The 26,004-nt window shown below is 41.4% G+C and overlaps 1 protein-coding gene across 1 annotated transcript; it reads right to left on the bottom strand.

The window, feature by feature from the left end:
• Positions 1-1,343: 1,343 nt before the first annotated feature.
• Positions 1,344-24,254, bottom strand: slc23a1 (solute carrier family 23 member 1). Its single transcript, XM_038288308.1, has 14 exons — positions 24,132-24,254; positions 21,380-21,535; positions 15,632-15,789; positions 15,063-15,151; positions 14,910-14,977; positions 11,508-11,689; positions 11,295-11,415; positions 11,061-11,217; positions 9,635-9,782; positions 9,450-9,555; positions 7,397-7,526; positions 7,176-7,319; positions 6,390-6,485; positions 1,344-1,881 (listed from the first exon to the last, which is right to left on the bottom strand). The coding sequence occupies exons 1-14, from the start codon at positions 24,147-24,149 to the stop codon at positions 1,634-1,636; spliced, it is 1,821 nt and encodes a 606-aa protein (XP_038144236.1). The 5' UTR covers positions 24,150-24,254; the 3' UTR covers positions 1,344-1,633.
• Between the last annotated feature and the right edge of the window lie 1,750 nt (positions 24,255-26,004).

A 26,004-nucleotide genomic window follows, 5' to 3' on the forward strand; every position in this document is an offset into this window, starting at 1 on the left:
AAAACTATTTAAACTGAATTCAAACTGGATGAGATATATGCAAAGTTATATATTTTGCAATTAAATATTAACATGATAATCACAAAGTTTTATATTATAATATAACATTATATTTTGCAAATTTTATATATCTATATCGTATATTATTATTATTATTAAGTATTTTTAAGAAATGCTCTTTGATAATTAGTATTATGACCTATAGAGAAAAATTCTGTTGTAATGTAATTTAAAAAAACTTGTGAGTGTTTGTATATATATATATATATATATATATATATATATATATATATATATATATATATATATATATATATATATATATACATACATACATAGCTGTTTTTATGTCTTGAAGACATATCTCTTATATCAGAGAGCTGATTGTTCCCTTTTTTCCTAAAGGAGCACTTCGCTCCCAGTCTGCAGGTTTATTAGTAGTTCCCAGAATTTCTAAAAGTAGAATGGGAGGCAGATCTTTTAGTTATCAGGCTCCTTGTTCGAATGGCTTAGGTTATCCTGAGCTAGCTCTATAGTTATGCTGCTATAGTCTTAGATTGCTGGAGGACATAGGGACCCATTTTTCATTATTATGCTTCATTCTATCTCTATTCTCCCACTCTGCAGAATCTGTTAGTTCAATCTCTAATGTAATACTCTCTCCGATTTTTCTCATAGTAGCTTCATCTGGTCTGTTCCTGTTTGGCTGTGACTCCATCCTGGAGAGAAATATCAGCTGTGCTGCTGCCATCAACGCCTTTTATTATAGATGTTTGAGATCGGCCTGTTTTTCAGTGAAGTCCTGTTTCTCTGACACTGACTAGCCGGATGTGCTCTCTCCATCCTCTGACAAAGGAGCTGGCTCAGAGCTCGTCTGCCTGGATGTGTGTTTCTTGGACGGGGCCGCCTGTGGAACTGTTTTACAGTTGCCTTTTGTTAAAAAGGGAGTTTTTCCTCTCCACTGTCACTACAAGCATGCTTTGTGTGAAGGATTGTATTCGAGTCGATGCAATCAACTGATTTTCCTTAGATAAAAAACTTTGAATCAATTTAACTGTATGATCTGGTGAACTGTAAAGTGCCTTGAGATGACACGTGTTGTGAATTGGCGCTATATAAATAAACTGAATTGAATTGAATTAAACAATTCACTAGTCATATCGTACTATAGACCATCACTTTGCCATCAAAGACACTTACAGAGCCAACTCTACTTAATGAGTAGTTCATCAGATTGATGGGACCTTTCTAACCTATTCAGAAACTATGTGTATGTTTATATTTGACTAATTCTGGAGACACAATTCGTGACGGTTCTTAAGAAATTAGAATTTTACCAGAAACATGGTTGAACTGGTTTTATTAAAAACTTAAACACTTTACAACATGTTCTAAAACTAAAGGTGAAGACGGGTGTAGCCACTTCAGATAGGAATTGCTTAGGTATGAGGATTAATCATTTAAGTTTTCATAAATCAGTCCAGCTGCATTTAATTAGTACTTTCATCCATAGATAAAAACCTTCTGATAATTGATCAGTCATCTGGAACAAACCTTACAAGTTATTCTGATCTAACTAAATCGGATGGACACTTCCTGCTGCGCTGATTGGTTCATCCTGATGACATCACTGTCAAACCTTTGTGCTTGGCAGTGGGATGTCACCCAGTTCCTCCACTTCTCCTTCCTCCCCCTCTTCAGGAGGCAGAGCTTCATCAGACACCCTGAAACCCCTGAAAGTTGGGCAGATGGGAAACCAGCGGAGCCAGCGAGTTCGTCTGACCAAACCCATCCCTACAGGAAAATTGTAAGTGGAGGAACCTGGGGAGGTTGAGTCGCCTGAGGAGCTCCACTGGGCAAGTCCTCGTTCCTCCCTTGTACCTGAACACAAGAAGAAGATGTAGAAAGCACTTTAAGAAATGACATCACTTCAGTGCTTTTATATCACCCGTCTATCATTCAAGAAAAGAAATCTAATCCAAAGCATTTACCACTGCAATTCACACTTTATTAAAAATAAAAAAATCAAATGGTGAAATATCTCACATTTCTGTGAACATTTCTTTGTAAAATACATTTAATTCATCATTTAAAGTAAAACAACAAACTCTGCAGCATTAAAAGTAGACCGCTGCAGATTCTGCAGGATCCTTAGAAACGTTCACGCTTTAGGGCAGGAATCCCCAAAGTCAGTCCTCAAGGGCCGCTGTCCTGCAGGATTTAGAGGTTTCCCCGCTCCAGCACAGCTGATTTACATTGATAGTTGATTAACAGGCTTTTGCTGAACTGCAATCATCAGAATCAGCTGTGCTAAAGCAGAAAAACCTCTAAAACCTGCAGGACAGTTGCTCTTGAGGACCAACTTTGAGGACGCCTGCTTTAAGTTAAAGAGCCAGAAACCAACACACTGCCAAGATAAAGATGGAGTTCAAAATACTGATTTGAAAGCTAAAGAGTAAATGTTGAAATATCCAGCTTAATATGGTTTAAGGCTGATTTATACTCAGAAACCAGGTCATCTGCATGTGTGTTGCAGTGAATGCAAATATACCCCCGCCCCTGCTGCAGACACTCTAGTGCGCACCTTCACAATTGACAATTGATCAAATCTACATCCACTCTACGCTATGCGTATTTCCTGTTTGGTACCTTACCACCTTGCTTTGTTTGCCATTGTGGAAAACAACTCGTGAAGATGGACCAGCTAGAAGAGCGAGGTGAGCGAGAACGCTGGGACCCTTTTTCCACCTGGATCCCCGCTCTTTTTCTCCCTCCTGTCCCTCCGTTGTCGCACAAACTTGCCCTCACTTTCTCGCCGCCTCTGCTGTAGCTAGACCCAAAGCTAGTTCATGATTGTCCCTCTTGCATTGTAGCGTGAAATAACCAGAGGTGTCATGTAACGAAGTACAAATACTTTGTAACTGTACTTAAGTACACTTTTTAGGTATCTGTACTTTACTCTATCACTTATTTTTCTTCCTACTTCTGACTTCTACTCATTACATTTTCATACAACTATCTGTACTTTATATTCCTTACATTTTTAAAACAAACGTTACTCAATACTCTTGGCTTTAGTTTAATGTTTATAAATATTTATTTCACGTCATGTGTGCCATCCAGTGTAGATCATTGGCTCCATCCACATCTAGTGAAAACTAGTGTAATTGGATGAGTCTTGTAAAGCAAACACTCATTGGTTAGCTAAAGGAAATCATCAGAAGCAAGCAGGTGTTCTTCAAACTGCAAACGTGAATTGTCTATGCCATGCTACAATGTCAGATTCAGAAAAAGATGTGGAAATGTCTGAAAGGCGAGAGCTAATCGAGAGATGGACAAGACAACAAGACCTCCCTCATCCTTTGCCCTATCTCAAAGAATTTTTCCAAATAGTCGGAAAATTGAGCTCTCAATTCATATAGTGGCATCTGGCTGTTTTTATTAAAGGTTACTTTATACTTTTAAACTTTAAGTAGTTTTTGGAGCACATACATTTGCACTTTTACTTGAGTAAAGAGGTCAAGTTGATACTTCAACTTTTACCAGAGTGTTTTTAAAAAGCATTATCTATACTTCTACTTAAGTAATAAATGTGTGGACTTTAGACACCACTGGGAATAACATAGCGCAGACCACACAAAAACGGAGACGATGGTCTGGACTAGGATAAAAACAGTCTAAGCCAAGGAAAGTAGCAGGGGTGAAAGCCCAGCTCCAACAGGACAGGCTGCTTTTCACAGAGAAGGGGAACTGACATCCACGTTCAAACAGTTTGAGGTCCGTAGACCGTTCACAGTGATGGTCACTCAGGAAAAGAGTTTTCAGAATCCTTGGGCTTAATCAGGGTTAGAGGTTAGGCAAGGTTAAAGGCACACTATGCAACATTTTTCAGTTAATTAATGTGTTCCATAACGTTTTGGATGATTAAATTAGTCATTTCAGGTTGAACAAAGGTATTCTCGGCCGCCCTGGTGGTCTGTGGGGGAAATACTGCACTTGCAATTGCAGGAGCACCGACCCGCACCCACAGGCTCAGAAGTCTCGTGAGAGTCAGTCTTGCTTTACGGCCGAGAACTGCTACACCCCCCAGTTAAAAGCATTCTCGTTGCTAGCACAGTGGCGATCCTTGTGCAGTTATGCTACGTTCACGCAGCAAAAGCAGCAAAATCGTGTCTGCTGCTTCATTTTTGCTGCTTGAACCAGTTAGTTCTGACGCGCAGCTGAAGCAGCTTTGCTGCTCTGGCTGCGCGGTGCAAAAGTGTGTCTGATGCGCGTTGGGCGGAGCTTCACTATCCTTTCTCTGCCTTGCAGCTATATTTGCTGTGATCATTTGGAATAAAGTAGTTTTAATATGTGTTTAAGTGAGAAAATACACCTGAAAACGTAATCAGTGCCGTCAGTTCATTCAGATTATTATCCTGCCTTCAATATTTTTTCTGTCGGAGCCGCTCAGACCCCCACATACCAGCGGTGCGCCGACAGAAGGAACCCCTTCATCAGCAGCCTCTGGCCAGGTCACGTCCTCGCGGTTCACCGCGGCAGCTGGTAGGTGTTTTTCATCTAAATAATCCAAACTGCATATTCTGCCGGCAGATTTCTGCATTTTAAGTTAATTTAGGCGTCAATAAACTGTTTAAGAGGAGTGATCATAGCCTCTGATCATCAGCGCTGTGTCTCTCTCGCTGCTTCAGCTGCTCAGACGCGCTGGGCCTGCTGCTCCTTTGCTGCGCCTTGACGCGCGTCAACCATTGACTTTGCATGTGAACTCGCTGCTTCTGTCGCGCCAGCTGCGTCCAGTGTGAATGCAGCATTAGTCATTTGTTGCGTTCGCCTGTCTGCTAAGCTCAAAACAACCGCGCCTGGCTTGACGGAGAAACCAGGAGAACAGCTGTGCATATTTACGACAGTGCACTTTTACTTTCGCCCTCTGGGGGGAGTCTCGCTGGAAAATCAACACCGGTTGCATAGTGTACCTTTAAGCAACCGCTCAGAAAAAACTTCGGTAAGGTCTGGGTAAAGCCAGTGGTCAGAGGCTGCCGTTAAAGGGGTTTTTATGTGACAAAGCACCACCAGTGTCATCGGGTCTGAGCGTCCCGACAGAGAAATTATATTTGAAGGCAGGATAATAATCTTGATGAACTGAGTGCACAGATAAAGTTTACAGGTGGACTTTCTCACTTAAAAAAAAAATTAAAACTACTTTTTACCCACTGATCACAGCAAATATAGCAAAGCCGCTCTCTGCCACTAAACACAGACATTTTACTGGACGCGCTTCAGGAATATCATAGATGCACTTCAGGGGCGTCCTATTTTAATGTGAACCAGCATAAAAAAAGAAGCAGCAGAAGTGTTTTTGCTGCTTTCAGCGCTTGCAGTCTGAACGTAGCATTACTTTAAAAACACAGTCAGTCGGGTATGCAGGTGCAGGACCCATGTATGGAGGCCTTAGTCCTCGACGTGGCCGCCCAGGGTTTGAATCTGACCTGTGGTTCTTTGCTGCATGTCTCTCCCCCACTCTCATACCCCCTTTCCTGTCAGCCTACTGTTGAAAAAACAAGCCACTAGTGCTGCAAAAACTCAAAAAAAAAAAAACATGGTCAGTCATTGATGTTGGTATTTCAGCAGTGACTGTTGCTCCTGGTAACCATGTAGTGTGATGGAGAGCACAGACAGCAGCTATGTGACCAGGGTCTGTGTTCTTATCTCTTATCCAGAATACCACTTTTAGGGAGCGTAAGGTACAGAAACAGAAGCCCGCCTCAATTTGTTGTTTCAGATACCACAAGACTGACCGTCACCGCAGATTTCTCCCATACAGCCCAGTGCTGTTTATTGTTAAGTTCTTCGTCAGTAGGGAAGGTTTCTCCAGGCTTTACAAACTTTCCTTCCAACCCCCCTCCCCAATTGGGTTATAATGCATTCTTTTCTATCTCTGCTCTTGCCATGATCTATCTATGATTTATTTATCATAATTTATCATCTTCATATAATTTCCCGAAGAAAGAACCCCACCCACCACCTGGCACGGTGCCAGAAGACTTGAAGCATGAAACATTTTTAGAACATGTGCATTCCTACACTTTATTGCTAATTTTCATTTTTGGATAAATTTCTTTTTTTTATGACAGCAGAGACATTTTGTAGTCTTGCTTTGAATTCTGTTTCTTAGTCGTTTTCAACATGGTTTTGTGTTTGTGTTCATGGGGTCACGTGAGGTCAGCCTTTAGTTCAAACATAGTTCACTGGATGAAGACAAAAGGACACCCTGGACAGGTCTCCGTCCATCACAGAGACACGGAACAAACAGGTCATCATTTGGAAACCATCTGAATACTTTAGATGCTCTGATCAGCTGTTGCTATGGCAACAGGTTGTTTAATGTTTACCTGGTATGGTGTTGTCCAGACAAAAAGCCAGAAAACCGCCAACGAACATCTCAGTGGAGAGAAGAACTGTCAGAATCTGGTCCAGTTCTGCAACACCTGAATCAAGAAAAAAATCAGGAGTTTTATCCCATTACTACTTAGAGCAAACCCAGTCTGTGGGCAAACAGAAAGGAGACGTATGTTTGCTTCAGCTATCATTTGGCACCATGGAAGCCTATTCTGTGTGGACAGAGTCACTCTTAGCAGACAGACCTTGGGACAGTTGCACTTAAAGGTTCATAATCACTTTAGAAAAGTAACTGATTCTCTAATCAGTTACTGAGCTTTCACAGTAACTAGTTATCCCTAACATTCCGTTGGAAAATCTTTTCTTTGTTTCTAGAAAACCTCAAATGATTAAAAATAAGCCTTATACTGTATGTGGAATGTCCCAGACCCATCAGACAAGGATTTTCAATCTTTAGTCAACCGCTAGTTTTCTAAGTGGTGTCCTGAAAATAACAAGAGATGTATTAATAATTGGCTAATTTTGGGGGGAAACCTGGTCTGATTCGGAGACAGCATCCATCCCACTTTAGATGGTGCAGCTCTTCTTTCTAGGAATCTGGCCGAATTTGTTAGTCCTCTAAAACCCTAAAAACCCAGGGTGCAGACCAGGAAGCAGAGTCGTAGAAAACAAAAATAATACTCCACATAACCAGATAAATTAAAAACCTGAAAAAGATAACACTACCAGAGGTGTTTTGTTGTCAGAAACCAAAACAGCTCAGGTGAACAATGACTCACCTGTACTGATGGCATTGGGGTGTGTGTCCAGGTATGTTGGTAGAGTCAGGCCAAAGAACATTGAAAAGCCGAGAACAAAAAGATTTCTGGAAGAGTTTAGATCAACCAGCTGCAGGTTGGACAGTCCAACAGCTGTAATCATACCTGAGGACACCAAAACACTTGAGATAATGTCAAGTCATCAATCAACCTTGAGGAGGAACAGAATAAACCCTACTGACCAAACAATGTGCAGAACATTCCTCCAAGAATGGGATCTGGCAGAGAGGCAAATAGAGCGGTGAACTTCCCAACTGATCCCAGGATGAACATGATCCCAGCTCCAAACTGGACCACACGTCTACTGCCCACCTAGACAAAGGGTCAAAGTTCAAACACAGTCACACATCAAGTGAAAAACAGAGACCCAGGTGGATGTGTCCATCCTCCAACCTACCATCACTATTTAGTGATAGAGGGGCTAGGTTATAGCAAACTCCGTTTACGGACAGATGTTTTCTACTTTTCTCCCTGTTGAGTCTGGTTCCTCCCACACTGCCTGCAACATCATTGTTCTTTCTCACCCCCAAAACAAATCTCATGATGCTTTGTGAGGAGAGCTATTGCAAAGCATTCTGGGATATATATACTCGTCTAGTGACAGTGGATGATCACTACTTTTCAAGGTGCATTGTGGGAAATTTAGTAGAGCTAGGGGCTGTCTGCTCTGCTACAGTGAGCTCGGTGGATGAGAGGCGGCTCTTTGCCTGCAGCAGCAGAGTTTCCACCGAGTGTCCTCTCTTTCTTCTGTCCTCAGTGGCCGCAGATGCGTCCCTGATCGCCATCCCAATGAATCCTCATCTTAGCCGAGTACAGTGTTTGAAAGCTTACTTTGACCTCTTTGAGAATCTTTTTGATGTTTTTATATTGTTTAACTTTGTTGTTAACTTTAGCTGGCGGGAAATGCCCAAATGAGATCACATTATTGTCTTTAGGTGATCTTCTTTCCCTGTGCCGCTTTTAGTATTTAGTCGTTAGAATATAATCATTTTATTTCCACTGCCTCCAAGATAAGTTAATCTAGAAACAGTTACAGTGCCTTGCAAAAGTATTCAGTCCCCTTGAACTTTTCGGCCTTTTGCCACAGTTCAGCATTCAAAGATATAAATATAAAAGTGAAGAACAAGAGAGGACAAGAGGGACACAACGTGGAACGAAATGTATTGGATATGTTAACATTAAAAAAAGATTTAAAAAAAAAAACTGATTTTCTTCCAGAATGGTTCTGTATTTGGTTCCTCCCATCTTCCCATCAATTTTAACCATCTGTCCTGTCTCGCTGAAGAAAAGCAGGCCCAAACCATGATGCTGCCACCACCATGTTTGTCAGTGGGGATGGTATGTTCAGGGCTATGAGATGTTGCTTTTTCGATGAACTTAACTTTTTGCATTGTTGCCAAAAAGTTTTAATTTGGTTTCATCTGACCAAAGCATCTTCTTCCACATATTTGCTCTGTCTCCCAGGTGGCTTATGGCAAACATTAAATGAGGCTTTGTGTGGATATCTTTAAGAAATTGCTTTCTTCCATAAAGTCCAGATTGTGCAGAATATGTCTGATTGTTGTCCTATGGACAGAGTCTCCCACCTCAGCTACATCACAGATCAGTCTGGTTCTTCATAGATTTCCAGTGGTCTGATACACCTTCCATTTCAATATTATCGCTTGCACAGGGATCCTTGGGATGTTTAAAGCTTGGGAAATATTTTTGTATCCAAACCCGGCTTTAAACTTCTCCTTAACATTATCTCTGACCTGCCTGGTGTATTCCCTGTTCTTCATGATGCTCTCTGTGCTTTAAACAGACCTCTGAGACGATCACAGAGAAGGTGCATTTATACAGAGACTTTATTACATACAGGTGGATTTATTTATCATCATCAATCATTTAGATCAACATTGGAACATTCAGAGGGCCTCACTGAACTTCTGGAGAGATTTTCCTTCACTGCAATTAAAGGGGACGATTTATTTTGCACGCCCCACTCTTCAATTTTATGTTTTTTTTTTTAAAAGTTTCAAATGTCCAATAAATTTCTTCCCAGCTTATGATTGTGTCCCACTTGTTGATTCTTCACATAAAAGTAAAGTCTAATATCTTTATGTTTGTAGCCTGAAATGTGGAAGAAGGTTGAAAGGTTAAGTTCTTTTGCAAGGCACTGTAATCTATGTAAATAAACCTGGTACCGTATGACCAGAAACAATGGTCCTTATTAACTCTAAGGAACCGGTTTACCTTGGTGATTCCAAGAACACCTATGTTGGGACTAGAGGAGGTTGATCCATTTCCGGTCCCTAACAGGCCTGCAATAATGCAGCAGACTCCTTCAGTGAAGATCCCCCTGAAACCAACAGATGGGTAATAAATGATAAAGCGTACTACTTGTGGAGGAGAGTCCACCCAGTAATGATCAGCCTCACCTGTTGATAGCATGAATTGGAGGCTGCGTGGCTCCAGACAGACGGGCGCAGGCATAATAATCTCCAATTGACTCGACAATCCCGGCCATGGTTGCACTCAGCATCCCCAAAACTCCAGCAACCGTTACCACCGGTAATCCCCACTGACCTATCAGATCATCAGCATAATTATGATCAACATCAGCATCATCAGTCATGGTTACACAAAGGGTCCTCTTCCCTCTATCCTCAGGAGAGTAAAGCTCAATAAACTGTCTATGATGCAGAAATCCCGCCCAGTACTGTGCTGATCAGCTTCCTCTGCCATTTTTTATTACCTCACTGCAGACATGCCATGTGCCAGCCGGCCTCAAAGCCTCCACCATCAACCCTGACCCACATCAAATCAATCACAGACCCACCCTTGGATCTTCTGCAGTTTGCCTACAGAGCCAACAGGTCTGTGGAAGATAATGCAATAAACATGGACCTTCATTAGAACCTGCTTCCTCCCAGGAACCTACACCAGGATCCTGGTTGTGGACTTCAGCTCCACTTTATCACCATAATCCCATCCCTCCTGCAGGAAAGAAACCTCCCAACTGAGCATTTCTCAGGTGCTTAGTTGGGAGTAGTGATTGTACTCCCAACTAAGCACTGTCCCAGATCACCAACAGCTGGTCTTTTAGTCAGCAGTCCATTCAACTCCTAATGTTTCAGATGACATCCCTCTCATTGCCTTTAGCTATGATGGGTGTGTCTTCTTAGAGGAAGAGGTTGATCATCTGGTGACCTGGAGCTATCTCGAGCTTAATACTCCGAAACCATTGGAGATGGTCATGCACTTTATCTCTATCAACCTTGTGGACTATTTTATGCTTTCTGGTCACCTTCATCACCCTGGAGGGGCTGAACATCTCCACCCTCACTAGAAAGGCCCAACAGAGGATGTGGCTCCTGTTATACCGAAGAAGTTCAGCCTGCCAAACACAATGATGGTGCCTGATGTCACTGAGTCCATCCTCTCCTCCTTCATCACCACCTGGTAGATGCTGCCTCCTCCAAGGACCAGTGCAGGCAGTAGCAGATCACTGGCTCTGAAGAGAGGCTGATGTCTTCCTTCTCTTCATTAACTGAACACATCCAGGACCTAAAGAAGAGCAGGAACTGTTGCAGCTGACCCCTCCCACCCTGTTACACAAACTGTCTCTTCTGATAGGAGCTAGAGGGCCATCAGGACCAGAAACTCTTGCAACAAACACAGCTTTTTACCATCTGCTACTAACCACTTTAACAAGGCTTGGGTCCCACTGACACTTAAGCCCACAAACATCTCAGTACCTGTGTGTGTCTATTAGTTAATACAATTCAATCTAAATTATATAATCCTAAACCTATTAGATTAACTTTTTTTTTTTTTATTCTAGTTCACTTGATGATTTCTTACATGGGTAAGGCATCCTGAACCAGGGGGCTGTTGTCATGATATCTCCACGAGCATCGGTACGTCCTTTGTGTCCATAGCGGTCCGGGTCAATAGGGAGCAGGTTGGTTAAAGTCATAACGTAACAGACGAGCCAAACAACCATGATGGCAAGAATGATCTGGGACACAGTTCAGAGAATGACATCACTATATCAGATCACCACTGATATCACCATCTCATGGAAGTCTTATTTACAGGAAACATCTTGAAGATCTGGACACGAGTGGATGTCAGTCCTTTTCTTCTGCTGTAAACAGGAATTGGAAGGGATGTTGTTCTCAGGTACTGAGCAAAGAGGACAATCAACAACATGCACCTGCAGAGAGACACAGACAACAGGCAGAGGATGACACACGAGTAAAACATCTTAACAGGTCAGAAACCTGGTTTTAAAGACAGCTGTCTTACAAGGCAGACAGGCCCCAGTGGGATCCGGCTCTGTCTCCAGCAGTGGTGAACACAGAGAGACCGATTAGGGAGACCGTGGGCGTGATGGTGAGTGGACCAATGTACTCCAATAGCAGACCAGGTAAACCACACAATCCGATCACCACCTCTACCAGACTGGACACGATGATAGCTCCCTGAATCTGAGGAGACAGAAGATCTCACCGTTTGGTTCCCGGCAAACCATCATACAAAAGGTAGAACCATCTAAGGAGCTGATGGACGAACATGATTTCCCTGAACTGGAACTAGATCATTTTAGGGCCAGTGGCTGTACACAGTTAAAGTCGTAGAAAAACGGCTGACCAAACCTATGCATTTCCGAATACTCTTTGAGTGGTGCCTGACTTTATAAAGCGAATGTCATTGGTCGTTTATCAAGGGTCAGATTGTTGTGGCGGAAGGTTCTCAAGGGAGTTTGATTGTGGCCGGTTTCTCTGAAGCATCTTGCTAACCAGTTAGCAATTTAGTAATGGGAAATTATATTGGGACCAAGTAGTACTAAAATGGTGACTTAGAAATGACACTGTCAAGGAACGCTATGGGCAGCGGAAACATGCAAGAGGAGGAGAGTTTTGTGTCGGAGGTCATGGATGACACTCCTCCATCATACATTTTTTATCTAGAGGAGAAAAGCAGGACAGAGATGTTGTGGAAGAGGATGCCAGGGCAGCAGAAGCTTAGTTTGGTGTAGAAGGCTTACAGCCGTACATGAGTGAGCCCTTGCATCACAACGCTGCCAGTTCTGTTAGCTCTACGCCTGATGAAGACACAGACGTCCATCCCCATGAACACTGGGAACTCAATGGGAAAGTAAATTATTCTTATTTCTTATTTCAACCGTTGCGTATATTAGCTTCGACATATGAATCAAGATGCTATGACCGAAAAAAAGTGATTGCCAGATGACCGTTGATTGGCTGGATTTAGGTGTTCAAGCTGATGTATAACTAACTGGCCTGCACAAGATAACGGGAAAAAAACCCAACAGATTTTAAGACAAGATTCTTTTTCAAAAATATTCTAACTTTTGGGACAATACCGTCTAATAAAGACTACATTTATATACACGTTTAAGCCAGAATGATTTGACATTTAAATATCATTTCCCTGTGATGAGTGGATGCTGGGGGGTCAGTCGGTGACACCAGGCCCTGTCTGATAGTACAGCATGGGTCCTGTCCAGAGCTGCCAGACAGCAACAGAACGGCCTGTCTGTGGCCGCACCTGCTTATCCTACTCTCCTCTTAATTGTACTACAAGCTGTTGTAGTCCCCATATTGGAACAGGATTTATTTTCAATTTGGTTCAATTTCTTTGCTCCAATTACCATTGTGTCATCTCAGTTCACTTTATAGATCCAGATCAATCAGATTATCCAGTAATAAAGGTTCAAAGTTTCTAAGGAAAACCAGCTGATTGCATCCAGTCATTGACTTAACAGGATGAGCAGGAACAGACAGTAGATATTGACTCTTCAGCAATCCCTCACACCAAGCATGCTTGCAGTGACAGTGGAGAGGAAAACTCCCTTTTAAGAGGAAGAAACCTCCAGCAGAGCCAGGCTCAGTGTGAGCAACAATCTGCACCACTGACAGTAGTTTAGCTTTGGATAATTAATTTCATTAATTAATCCTAAATCCTGTTTTGTAAACAAACTCCCACACTTGTCAGCTCCTTCTCAGCTTTAGTTCCTCTTTGTTCCTTTGGTCCTGTCTGTTCATGTTTTTTTTTTTTTTTTTAGTATAGACCTTTGTCGCATCATATTTTTGTTTTTGGTGATCATTTCAGTTGGGTGCTCAGCAGTACCGTCTGGCTGATGATTTTACTCCATTTTACTCCAAAGATCCGAATGGGTGTTTACATGGGTGGCAATCAGAATGGAGATCAGGAAAAAAATCCTCTTTCCATCGGAAGTAAATTTCTTTCCAATCGGACCAAATCAGATTAAAATCTTTCTTCTCACAGGCCTTCAGTCTGGTTATTTGTGTCCATGGAAAAGTAGCTAGTGTTGGGCTTCTAGATGCTAGCATATCTGTGTGAGAAAGGCTTCTCTCCACTCGCCCAGATTAGATGTAAACCTTGGAAAAACTATCTAGAAATAAAAATTTCTTAAATTAAGTGTGTTCATTCTTGACTTGAATAAGTTGAGGAGATAATTTTCCAATGGAATGAGTATTTTTAAAGTTAAAATAAGATAATTAGATAATATGCACTTGAAATAAGACAATGTAGTTGTGTTATTTTAAATCTAAATTGTCTTGTTCCATTGGCAAAATGTCTCTTTTATCTCTTCAATTAAAAAACAAATGCACTTATTTTAAGAAAAAATGACTTATGTAGATTTTGATTTATTCCAGTGACCAGAGAAGCAGAGTAGATGCAGAAAATGATCTGAAATGGACTTTTCCCTCTGCTGCTGATCCAAACATCTCAAAGTTATGTTCATAGAGTCAACTCATTAGCCTCTTTTGAACGGAAATATTCCTGTCTCCAACCTTTCTAATCTGATGGTTACCTGGAGCTATTTGTTAATGAACAGTCCAGCTGTTTTTATTCATTGCAGTTCAGTTTATATCACTACAGTTATTAGTATTCTGCTTATTAAGTCATTTTCCCACAAAGTAGTTCAGATTATTATTTTTTTAAACAACAGTTATTATTTTTGGTTTTAAGGTATTGTGATCCAAAATATATTTAGTTACAGTTTATACATCAAATGTGTATAGCTGTGGAAGTTAACCCCTTTATAAACAGCATTTAAACTATGCATGATGAAAACCTGTGTCTCCACTGCAAAATATCTTTGTGGCAAAATAGGCGTATATTGCTGTATTTTATCATCCGTCTTTAGGGTCGTACTTGAAGATCCTACATATGCTGCAGTTGGTACTCAGAGAAGAAAGATTGAGAACCACTGCTGTAGAGTCAACGACACAATGAAAGCTGATATCTACTGTCTCTATCTTCTCATCCAGGAGGAGAGAATCCTGCATGGTCAGTGAATGGATGCAATCACTGGTTTTCCATAAAAACGTTTATGCTTTACTCTGACTGGATGATCTGATTGATCTGGGTCTATAAAGTGACCTGAGATGAAAGGATGTGAATTGGAGCATAATAATCAACTGCACTGAATAATTGAAAATGAACCACATATATAGGTATCCCATTCATCTCTGGGAAATTACAGCACATAGTCCAGTTTTCCAGGAAGGTTCTGGACTCTTTATCCACCTTTTTACTAATTCATATCTTATGGGATTTTTTTTCTATTTCAATTTCATTCCACAGGCCTGATCCAACCTCCTTTTCAGCTGGTTCTGGCCCACAGGCTGTTTCCACTGAGCTAGACCATCATACTTCTCTGATACGTGGCTGCCAGATATGGGAGGTGTTAAGGGGAACACTCCAGTTGCCATAAATCACTTCTGCAGATAAAAAACAAAGATGACAGTGTGAGCATATTACCAACCAAAGGAAGCAAAGAAAACATATTAGAAGACAGAACCTCACCGTCACTGGGACACCTCCACCGGTCCAGGCTAAGGATCGCCTGAGCAGGAATCAGGAATGCAAAAGCACTTGCCTGAAACAAAGGAAGCCTGCAAAACACACATTATCTTTAGTCTAAATCAAGCCTTGGCGATATGCACTAAAAAATTCTTACAATTTTAGGTGCAGTCCTATGTCTTTCTTAGGTAACTATGGCTGCGACTGCTTTCCACAGCAATCATAGCCCCACAATCACACATACACTTTGAAGAATATATGCAATTAAAACCAGCTTCTTTGGGACACCATTTACAAAAAGAAGCATGGTTTATATCACTTAACATCTTGTAAAAACCATACTGAGTCATATTCTTTAAATTGTGCAATGCTCCAATAGAAAAAAAAGGGAAAAAAAAGAAAATTCTGTAAATTAACCCAGTTTCTATAGTTTTTAATCACCGTTAATAATAATTCATCTTTTGGATCAAACATCTAAATTCTTAACACAACTACAAATCAGGATGATAAGATAAATATCCCACCCCTAGTCTTATTATTGACTGAGTCTCATCTGAGCTCCTTGGATTTACCTGACACCCACAGTGGTCTGGATCAGAGTTGTGATTCCAACAGTGGTGAAAATGGTTCCGATCAGTTGACTCACTGTGTTTTGGTCTCGTCCGACACACATGGCTTCAGCCAGAAGAAATGGGACTGCAACAGTGCCACTGAAACATGTCAGGTAATGCTGTGAACCAGTGAAAAAAGAGATGGCAGCATGAAGTTAACGAACAAATATGTTTCAATACGGTTTAGTTTCTCCATCAAGTTTTTCTATTTCCTTGTCTTACCATCATTTACACTGCAAAAAATAAAAAAAAATCAATCTAAATAAGTATTTTTTTCTTGAATTGAGGAGGTAAGTGAGACACTTTGCCAATGGAAAAAGACAATTTACATGTAAAATAAGAAAAAAAATGATGGTATTGGCTGATTATTAGAAGTGCATATCATCTAAATATCTTGTTTTAAGAGTAAAAGTCCTAATTTCACTGGCAGATCATCTTATTTACCTATTAGAATTCAGAGTAAATACACTTAATATAAGACATTTTTACGTATTTCTAGATTGTTTTTGCAGCGTAGAGAGGATTCTGGGGAATGCCCAGTACAGTGTCTCATCCCATAGCTTTTACCCATTCAACATTTAGTTAAAAAAGGATTAATATAAAATAAGGGAATGCATTGTTTGATAAACAACTGCCAAACTCACCCAGAACTACAGCATCCGTTCCCCCAACCAGCCTCCCCCACCCCTGCTCTTAGCAGTAATGATTTTATGGGATTCTTTATAAATTAGATTGATTGTTTATCTCTGGAAGGTGAGGCAGGATCTGAGGTAGCCATTGAATCTAAAGCACGTTTAGCCTGATTTGATCCAGTTGAACTTTCATAGTTAGCAAAATTATTATGGCATGTACTTATATAGCACCTTTATTCAAGTTAGGAGACTTGACCAAAGCACTTTACACTACATTCATTCACCCATTCACACACTGATGGTGGCAAGCTACACTGTAGCCACAGCTGCCCTGGGGCTTACTGACAGAAGCGGGGCTGCCGTACACTGGCGCCCTCTGACCACCATCAGTATACAATGCAGGTGAAGTGTCTTGTGTCAAGGACACAACGACACTGAAAGTTGGAGTCGGGGCTTGAACCGTCAACCCTCCGATTTCAGGGCAAACTCCTACATCCAACGCCACTGTCGCCCCAACTTCAACTTGTTTTGTTTAGATCCAGTTCCAACCAGGTTTTGAAAGAAGTATTCCCTTTGATCTCCTCCATTTTAGATGGGATTAATCTATCCCTGTTACAGGGATATTTCCCAAAGGCTTTTACTTAAGAAACCACTTACACCACAATTACATTTTTGAAGAGCTTCAGTCTGGCTTTAGAGCTCATCATAACACTGAAACAGCTCTGGTGAAAGTCACTAATGATATTCTCATGGCCTCGGATTTTACTTTCTATATATACATATATATATATATATATATATATATATATATATATATATATATATATATATTTTTTTTTTTTTTTTTTTTTTTTTTTTTATTTATCCATATTTTTATCCTAAGTGTATATATTAGTATATTTTTTGGCATGCCTTATAACCCAGTGTTTTTAGAGATTTTTATAATTTTATTTACTATTTCATATATGTTTCATGTTGCACGATTGTACCATAAAAAATTCCTAGTTGTGAACCTTCACTAACAATGGCAATAAACCCGATTCTGATTCTGATTCTGATTCTGATTCTGATAATGGACTTGTAGCTGTCCTTGTCCTGTTAGATCTCAGTGCTGCATTTTATACAGTTGATCATAATATTCTTTTGAATAAATAGCGACAACTTTAAGATCTGCTGGGAAAAAAGAGAGATGGATTTCACCAGAATAGAATAGATCAGGTGCAAAACGTCCACCAACATATTCTACTTCCTGAACAAAGTACATGATGTGACTGAAAACCAGATAAAGAGTCTCTAGGACAGACATGGGCAAACTACGGCCCCCGGGCCGTATACGGCCCGTTAGGCTTTTTAATCCGGCCCGCCGAACTTGTCCAAATTACCCTATTTTCACGACTGTAAGGCGCACATAAACGTCTTTTTTTTTTTTCTTCAAAATGTGCGGTGCGCCCTATGTGTGTTGTAACTGCGACTTTTGAGACCACCATGCACCATGCAGAACTCCTCATCTCCTCATTGAGGAGATGATGAAAGCGTTGCTGAGGGAGGTGAATGTAAGGAGACCAGGTGTTTTTTTCCACTCATCACCATCTCTGGTAATCTGTGACTCCATGCGCGCCTATCTCACAGCTGATGTGAAAAACATGGGGAAACAAATTAACGCTGTGCTCGCTGTTATTCAACCGCTTGACATCGGTGTGAACCGGACGCAGCAGGCGCAGCAGAAGCAGCGAGTTTACATGCAAAGTCAATGGTTGACGCGCGTATAGGCGCAGCAAAAGGTCCCGCAGCGCGTTTTGAGCAGCAGGCGCAGCGCGTCGGGAGCGTTTATCTGACGCGCCGGAAACGCGCTGCTGCTGCTCGAGATGGAAAAATTGAAGTTTTGCTGCTGGACGCGCCGCATCAACCAATCAGAGAAGCTGATCTGGGAGCTGACAGCGAGACAGACACATCGCTCTGATGACATATGATATTACGGCAAATGAAAAAGGCTGGATGGATGAGAAGATGATGAAAGCGTGGCTGAGGCAGGTGTATGTGAGGAGACCAGGTGGTTTTTTCCACGCATCACCAACGCTGTTAATCTGTGACTGAATGAACGCTGTGCTTGCCGTTATCCCCGGCGGTCTGACAAAGAAACTTCAACCGCTCGACATCGGTGTGAACCGGCCGTTCAAAGTAAGGCTGCGAGCAGCGTGGGAGCGATGGATGACCGACGGAGACCACAGTTTCACGAAAAGTGGAAGGCAGCGCCGTGCAAGTTACGCCACCGTTTGCGGATGGATTGTTGAGGCTTGGACTAACGTGTCTGCTGGCTCTGTTGTTCAAGCTTTTGCAAAAGCCGGCATTATTTCTGGGGAGCCGCCCGGCACAGAAAGTGACTCTGACAGCAAAGAAGGGGAAATTGGCATGTCTGATTTAGCGCAGCTGTTTAATTCAGAAACAGAGGATGATGACTTTGATGGGTTTGATTAATACTTTGTAATAAATACTTGAATAAAGCACAAACATACTCAGTTTTGCTCCCACTCTATTTTTCTACCTGAAAACTTAATTCAACAGCAGCCTCTGGGCCGGGTCTCCTCCGGGTTCACCACGGCGGCTGGCAGGTGTTTTTTCATCTAAATAATCTAAATCTTGCAGCTATATTTGATGTGATCAGGGGGAATAAAGTAGTTTTAATATGTTTTTAAGTGAGAAAGTCCACCTGAAAACTTAATAATTGCAGTCAGTTCATCCAGATTATCATCATGCCTATACTATTTCTGTCGGAGGCGCTCAGACCCCCACATACCAGCGGTGCGCCGACAGTAGAAATCCCTTCAACAGCAGCCTCTAGGCCGGGCAGCCTCCTTCACGCGGCTGCTGGCAGGTGTTTTTCATCTAAATAATTTAAACTGCAGGCACCAGGATACCGGCAATAAAAGCGAACATATTCTGTCGACAGGTTTCAAAATTTTAATTTAATTTAGTAGTGATCACAGCGCTCTGTGTCTTCAGCCATGTGTCTGTCTCAAGGCCAGCTCCCAGGTTTGATTAATACTTTGTAATAAATAAATGAATAAAGCACAATCATACTCAGTTTTGGTCCCACTCTATTTTTAAATAGGCAGTAGAGGTATTTAAACGTAGTAGAGGACATGTACCTGTATATAAGAAAACCCTATAGTCCGGTGCGCCTTATGCGTGTGTTAAATACAGAAATGGCACACATAACTGAGACTGCGCCTTTTAGTACGGTGCGCCTTATGGTCGTGAAAATTGTCTGTTTTTTTATACATTTCAATCCCCAGGTTTAATTAATGACATTGCTTGTCCAAATGCTCCTGGCCCGGCCCTTCTGTCAAATTTTAGAACCCATTCTGGCCCGCAAGTCAAAAAGTTTGCCCACCCCTGCTCTAGGACGTTAAACGTCAATCTGCTGAGACCTTGGAATGCGAGTTCTTGGAAGGGAAACAAGAACAGAATTAATAAATAATAAAGACAGCAAAAATGGTCATCGAGGAAATGGTTAAATAAAGGTCACATCTGTCATTGCTTTGGAGCACAGTGACCACGCCTAGGACCCTAACAAAGCAACAACCAGTTCCAACACAAGCATCTCACCTCTAAATGGATGTGAGATCACACACAACCGGTATGAGCTGAACTTTAGGGGTTCGCTTCACAGTTTGACCTGCTAAAGTCAGTTATGGTCAGAGCCTGTTCCATGCAAGGTTCTGCTTCTTTTTGTTCCTGGACTTTTTCAAAGCAGCATCACACTGCCCAGTTGGTTCTTTGTATGATTTTCCCGCTGAAAGTTTCATTAATAAATAGTTGATAGATTATAACTCTTCCCCCTGAATAACAGGTGAAGGAGGTTTAGAGCATCCGCCATCCGCTCACACTGAGCCTAGTTCTGCTGGAGGTTTCTTTCTGTTAAAGGGAGTTTTTTATTTCCACTGTCGCTACAAGCATGCTTAGCGTGAGGGATTGCCTTTGAGTCAATGAGTCGATGCAAACAACTGGTTTTCCTTAGGTAGAAATTTTTGAATTATTTGACTGTATGATCTGGTTGAACTGTAAAGTGCCTTGAGATGACATGTGTTGTGAATTGGCGCTATATAAATAAACTGAATTTAATTGGGGTCTCAGGTCTTAGAAATCACCAAACAATAAAAGATCTTGCCATGTGAACCAGGTTTTAGATCTTTAAAGGAACAGGACTCAAGGTGAGAAGTCTACTCCTCCACAGACTGCAGGGATGAGTTCCTCCTACACAAACATGCATTGCTGCAGCAGGCTGGTAGATTTATATTTCAGTATGATGATGACTCAGACATTGTCAGTCTGCTTAGTGGAGCAGAAACACGTGGATCTATACTTTGTTCAGCGCTGCAATGAACCCTGTTTTGTAGATGATTACAAAGACCTGCTAACCGATTTAAGAAGGCTCTGACTCTGTGAATGTCTGGGTAAGCTTATCCATGGAAAACTGACCTTTGTGGCTCGTTACGAAGCGGTTTTTCAAAACAGGACTCTGAACTGGTTTTATCTTCCTGATGGGTGTTCTGGTTACAGACAGTCTTTCTATCAAAATTAGTCTTTCCTGGTCCTGTAATCTGCATTCAGGAAAGCATGTCTGGATCCGTTGTAAATGATTTCTCTTATCTTTTGCGTGAATATCTGGGGCTGCAATGTAAAACCAAGTGCTTCAGTTTTATCACTGATGTTTGTGCTCTTAAACCTCGTCCTGATGGCAGAGCTCACTTATAAAAGTCTCTAAATTTTTTTTTTTTTTTGGTGGGACCAGTGTAAACTATTAAGACTATTATGAACCACATTGGACGGTACTGATGCAGTCGGCATTGTGTCACAAATCCTTTTGATCAGGCAAAAAAAATGAGAGGGGTGTTTGTCTCAATTTTTTATTACTGAAGACAATTAATAGTCTAAATTTATTCATCTTTAAACTAAAAGATGTGCAAAAAATGTAAATCAGATAAAACTGCTGCTTAATTTTTAAAAAGCTGGTGGTATTGTTCAGGGTTCTGTCAGATCCTGTCACGGAGTTGGACCATTTTAACCCCAGACCCACCTGTAGTCCCAGTAGGATGCACAGGTACCATGGCGGGACATCTTCAATGGTGTAAATCATATCTAGCCCCGCTGTGTCTGTTCTGGTTGGCTGTTTTTTAGTGGAGTTGGCGTTGCCATGGCGGTGGCCTCGTCCATCTTCCAAACTGTGCTGACTCTGTGGGGGAAAACACAGGTGTGTGGAGAAGCAAGAAGTCAAGCATTTAGTTGGAATGCAGGAAAGCCTTCATTCTGATAAAAAACGTTTTTCTGTATCAGCAGAGTCAGATGGGTCGGTATTGGACTTCCTGATGATAGTGAAGAAAAGTAAATGTGGCATAATTCCATGGTTTACATAAGAATTCATATGTATTTAAAATTATAGTTATGCATAGATTATTCGACAAAGGTGGAAAATGCATGCAGTTTAGTAGAGATCTAAAATAATGCAGAGGGATTAGAAAACACATTTAATAAGTCAATTTACCAGACTTTTTTTCCCCCCACATAAACCCTTATTAAGATGTTCAGCTTTTTTATGATGTTATTTAATCAATTCCAGATGTTAACCTCTGTGTGGTTCCTGTTGCTCCTTAGCAGCATGAAGTCCCTCTCAGGTTTTTAACACAATTAACACTTAACTGTCTCTGCATGAAGAAACTTTTATGATCAAAATAATTTAGTAAAATTATCCATAGATCTGAGCTATCTCAGCGCAGCAAATATATTACTGTCCTGGATGTCCTTTAAACTAATAAGTCCATCCTTACTACTTCCTCTATCCCCCATCGACATGGTGGCCACCAGCACACTTATTGGAGTCTAACATGCCGCCTTATGCTGATGAGCAAGGTAATATAAACACACAATGACATCCATTTTGCTTTGAAGGACCATTGATGGTCGAATGAGGCACTCATCCATCCTGAAATTGAGCCTTTGACAAACTCTGAGCTTCAGCAAGACTCAGGAAGATTGTTTGGTTTTGTCCCCAAGCAAATCAGGATTATTTGGGGGCGCACTCAATTATGGGGCATTTGGTGTATGTACACTTATGGCTCCTATATAATGTTTTACAGATGAGAGCCCTGTCCTGCATGTTTCAGATGATCTCCCTCACCACACATCTAATGGGTGGTTAGCAGGCCTCTGCAGCTGTAGTTTGCTGCTGAGGAGCTTTATTTGCAATGATTAGACTCAGGTCTAATGAAAAACAAACCCAGATGGAAGATGCTGGACAGGTTCCTCAGGACCAGGACCTCTGATTCAGACTTCAGTTTTACACGTTTCTATAGTTTTCTTGAAATTCTTAAACTTTATATTTAAATGCATTGAAGAACTTTAAAGGTTTGATAATGTGACGATAATTTCATGCAATTTAGCATTAAAATCATGCAGCAGGACACATCAGGTGGTTCTGAGTTATTAGGAATAAAACAGGCTAATTTTTAACGCTAATATCCTACATTTTGCAGCTCATCAGCAGCACTAACAGCTATTAAAAACCCATCTCCATGTTGTGATGTCAGAGGGAGAACACTGTTGGAGCAAGCTCAGCGTGCTATAATGGAGATGGATGTAAACAATGAAGATTTTTCCAGATCATCTAGTCTGGAATTGGTTTGTGTGGTTGAACCATCGGTCATTTCAAGCAACAAAATAAAAAACATTTCCTTCTCAAAATGTTCCAAGCACAGTAAAGATGCCATGAGTGCTCCAACGTTCCCGGATCTCATCTGACCTCCTTCCAGCCAAACTGAAAGCAGCTCAGGATCCGTAGGAAACTGGAATTAGCCAACAGCATTGTTATGGGGGATGAAGCAAAATGCTGCAACTCATCATTAAGGCATAGCTGTGTCTGAATCCTTGAGAACTTTAGCAGCTGTCCTTAACTAAACCACTGTTCCAGCTCTCAGTCGTTCTACCGCATACATGACTCGCGTTTCTCCCTCAGTCATTAAGTGGCACCAGAGTCCTCTGAATTGCAGAGGGTTTTTAATCAAAGCTATTTTATGTGGGTGCCCTTGAAATTATCACATTGATTATCAGTAATAAGGCTTTGGTCTGCAAAAAACAACAAGTGCACCAACAAGCCTGAAGCCCTAAACTTAAAGCAATGACTGGATTTACCAAATGTTTGTCTAAATAAGAGAGGGCGACATATTTTATGAAAGCTTGGACTAATCAGAGCAGGAAGATCTGTTCTTTGTCTTCATACGTAAAGAGTTAATCTGATATTTTAAGGAAAACCTGGAAGGAGAACTGATAACAGTGAACCAAGCAGTTTTCTGTGGAGTAAACCCTGTGAGGAGGAAGAATCAGTGTTTGGTGTAAGCCTTTACCTTGACCCTTACAGAAAGGTAAAAAAGGGTGGATCTGTTTATGTAGGCTCCACCTCTGATGTTTCTGCATGTCTTTGTGCTTCTAGATGCTTCTTATAGACTGAGGAAGCTTCAGTCTGTAAATCATCAGCCTTAAACCTATAAACTGAAGCTTTTGTCACTGTGACCCACAAACTGGGCCAGCTGTTCCAGGAAGCTCGCTGTGCTTCTGAGCACCTGCCAGGTGTGTCCACAGGTGTATCCAGCTGGGACCATTTGTTTCTTTGTTTGTCAGAGATTTCTTTACACAGAAACTGACCCGCGACCAGTGTGGTCATGTGATAAAACAGGAAATGAAACGAGTCACTGCTGGAATAAAGATGAACAGCACCGAGGCTCTGAAAGCGCTCTCTGATCTGGAGCCAGAAGCTGATATAAAGAGTTTGATCTTACCTTAGTGTCTTCCTCCATCTGAGCAGCAGCGCGTTCCTCTGAGGACTCTCACACAGAAGACTGCTGTTGCTCAGTTCCAGGATAAAGTCCAGCAGATTATCAACAGATTATTAACCATCAGCAGAGAAACCTTTACCCAACCTACACCTGATCCCACCCCGGAGAACAGGAGCAGCTTCCTGCACCTGCTCAGATCTTCATTTTGGATTCTTTGATTGTATGAGGAGAACTTTCCTGACTGTCCTCAAACCAACCTGGATCCACCTTTAACATCTTAACGCTAGAATTTACATACATGAATATATATTTTTAAATGTTCTTTGTTTTTATCTAGTTGCCAAATATAAATTTTCCAAATATAAATTTCTAAACTTTAAACAGAAATGTAGGTTTATTACAAATTTGGGACAACATGTTAAAAAACCCACCGTTAGGAACCAGCCGTAACGGAAACCAGAGCTTTCTAAAGGTTCCACTGAATGTGTAATAATTGAGTGAAAACTAATGCTATACTGGCTATAGACGTGAAACAAAGGGCTTCAACATTTTTGAACATCAAATGTCATCAGTGGGACTCTTGCTTCTTCTTGTTGACCTCTGACCTACTGAACTGGATTCCTCAGAAATCAATGCTCCACAAATCAAAACCAAATTTTAACAGCTAGGCTGGCTCCCGAACTGACAGACTGAATCTGGTTTTCCATCGCTTCCGACCCGGTTTCATATTGGAGGGTATCAGAGGCTGACTTGTGTTGGAGCGAGGATCCAGTCCATGCTGTGAAAAGAATGCCTTAAAGGAATAGTACACCCAAAACATGATTAGCCTTCATTTTCTACTCACCCCCATGCTGAACAACACTCTGGAGTACTTTTTTGATATCTCAAATGCATCTGGAGATCTGGGAGGCTTCTTGCTGTCTGCTGACATTCAAATAATGGAGGTCTATGGTGTCCGAGACAGAAAGGTCCATAAAAGTCCACAAAAAACGTGTCAATATTCCTCCATACTGCTCGTCCAATGTATTCCAAGTGTCCTGAGTGGGTAGCATCCAGAATTTACTCGAAACGAAGTCATTTAGAATGTTTTTAGAGCATAAACAGTAGTGTATAGGATTTCCTGAAAGCGCGCACACGCGCGTTCACGAGCCTACGGAAGCCGGCAGACCAAACCAGCGCATTCAGCTCGGCAAAGAACTCATGCTCTTCCTCAACACTGAAGTCCTCAGACATTTTTCTTTCGTTGTTTCTTTCTTTGCACAGGTAAACAGCACATTTCTTCTTCTACGCTTGCATTATTGGAAGAGCAGACGCTGAATGCGCACTTTCATCTGGTTTGGTCTGCCGGCTTCCGTAGGCTCGTGAACGCGCATGTGCGCGCTTTCAGGAAATCCTATACACTACTGTTTATGCTCTAAAAACATTCTAAATGACTTCGTTTCGAGTAAATTCTGGATGCTACCCACTCAGAACACTTGGAATACATTGGACGAGCAGTATGGAGGAATATTGACACGTTTTTTGTGGACTTTTATGGACCTTTCTGCCTCGGGCGCCATAGACCTCCATTATTTGAATGTCAGCAGACAGCAAGAAGCCTCCCAGATCTCCAGATGCATTTGAGATATCAAAAAAGTACTCCAGAGTGTTGTTCAGCATGGGGGTGAGTAGAAAATGAAGGCTAATCATGTTTTGGGCGTACTATTCCTTTAAGTGTCAGAAAGGACCAGAACAAACAAACAGGTGTTCCTTAGCAGGTAGAACCTTTATTGGACATTTAGGATGGAATAAACTCTAAAACTTTCCAGCCTGGGGCTCAGTTCCTCCAATGCTGTTCTCCTCAGACTTGTCAGGCAGGTCCAGCAGAGCCAGGTCG

The sequence above is a fragment of the Cyprinodon tularosa genome, unplaced genomic scaffold (assembly GCF_016077235.1).
Source record: "Cyprinodon tularosa strain WSP-4 unplaced genomic scaffold, ASM1607723v1 ctg251, whole genome shotgun sequence".
NCBI classification, from domain to species: domain Eukaryota; kingdom Metazoa; phylum Chordata; class Actinopteri; order Cyprinodontiformes; family Cyprinodontidae; genus Cyprinodon; species Cyprinodon tularosa.

Bases quoted from the DNA above. Each gene is read 5' to 3' on its own strand.
- slc23a1 (XM_038288308.1), bottom strand. The intron at 7,527-9,449 runs GTAAACCGGTTC...CCCTTTGTCTAG, and splicing joins GTGTTCTTGGAATCACCAAG to GTGGGCAGTAGACGTGTGGT. The intron at 7,320-7,396 runs GTCAGTAGGGTT...TGGTGTCCTCAG, and splicing joins AATGTTCTGCACATTGTTTG to GTATGATTACAGCTGTTGGA.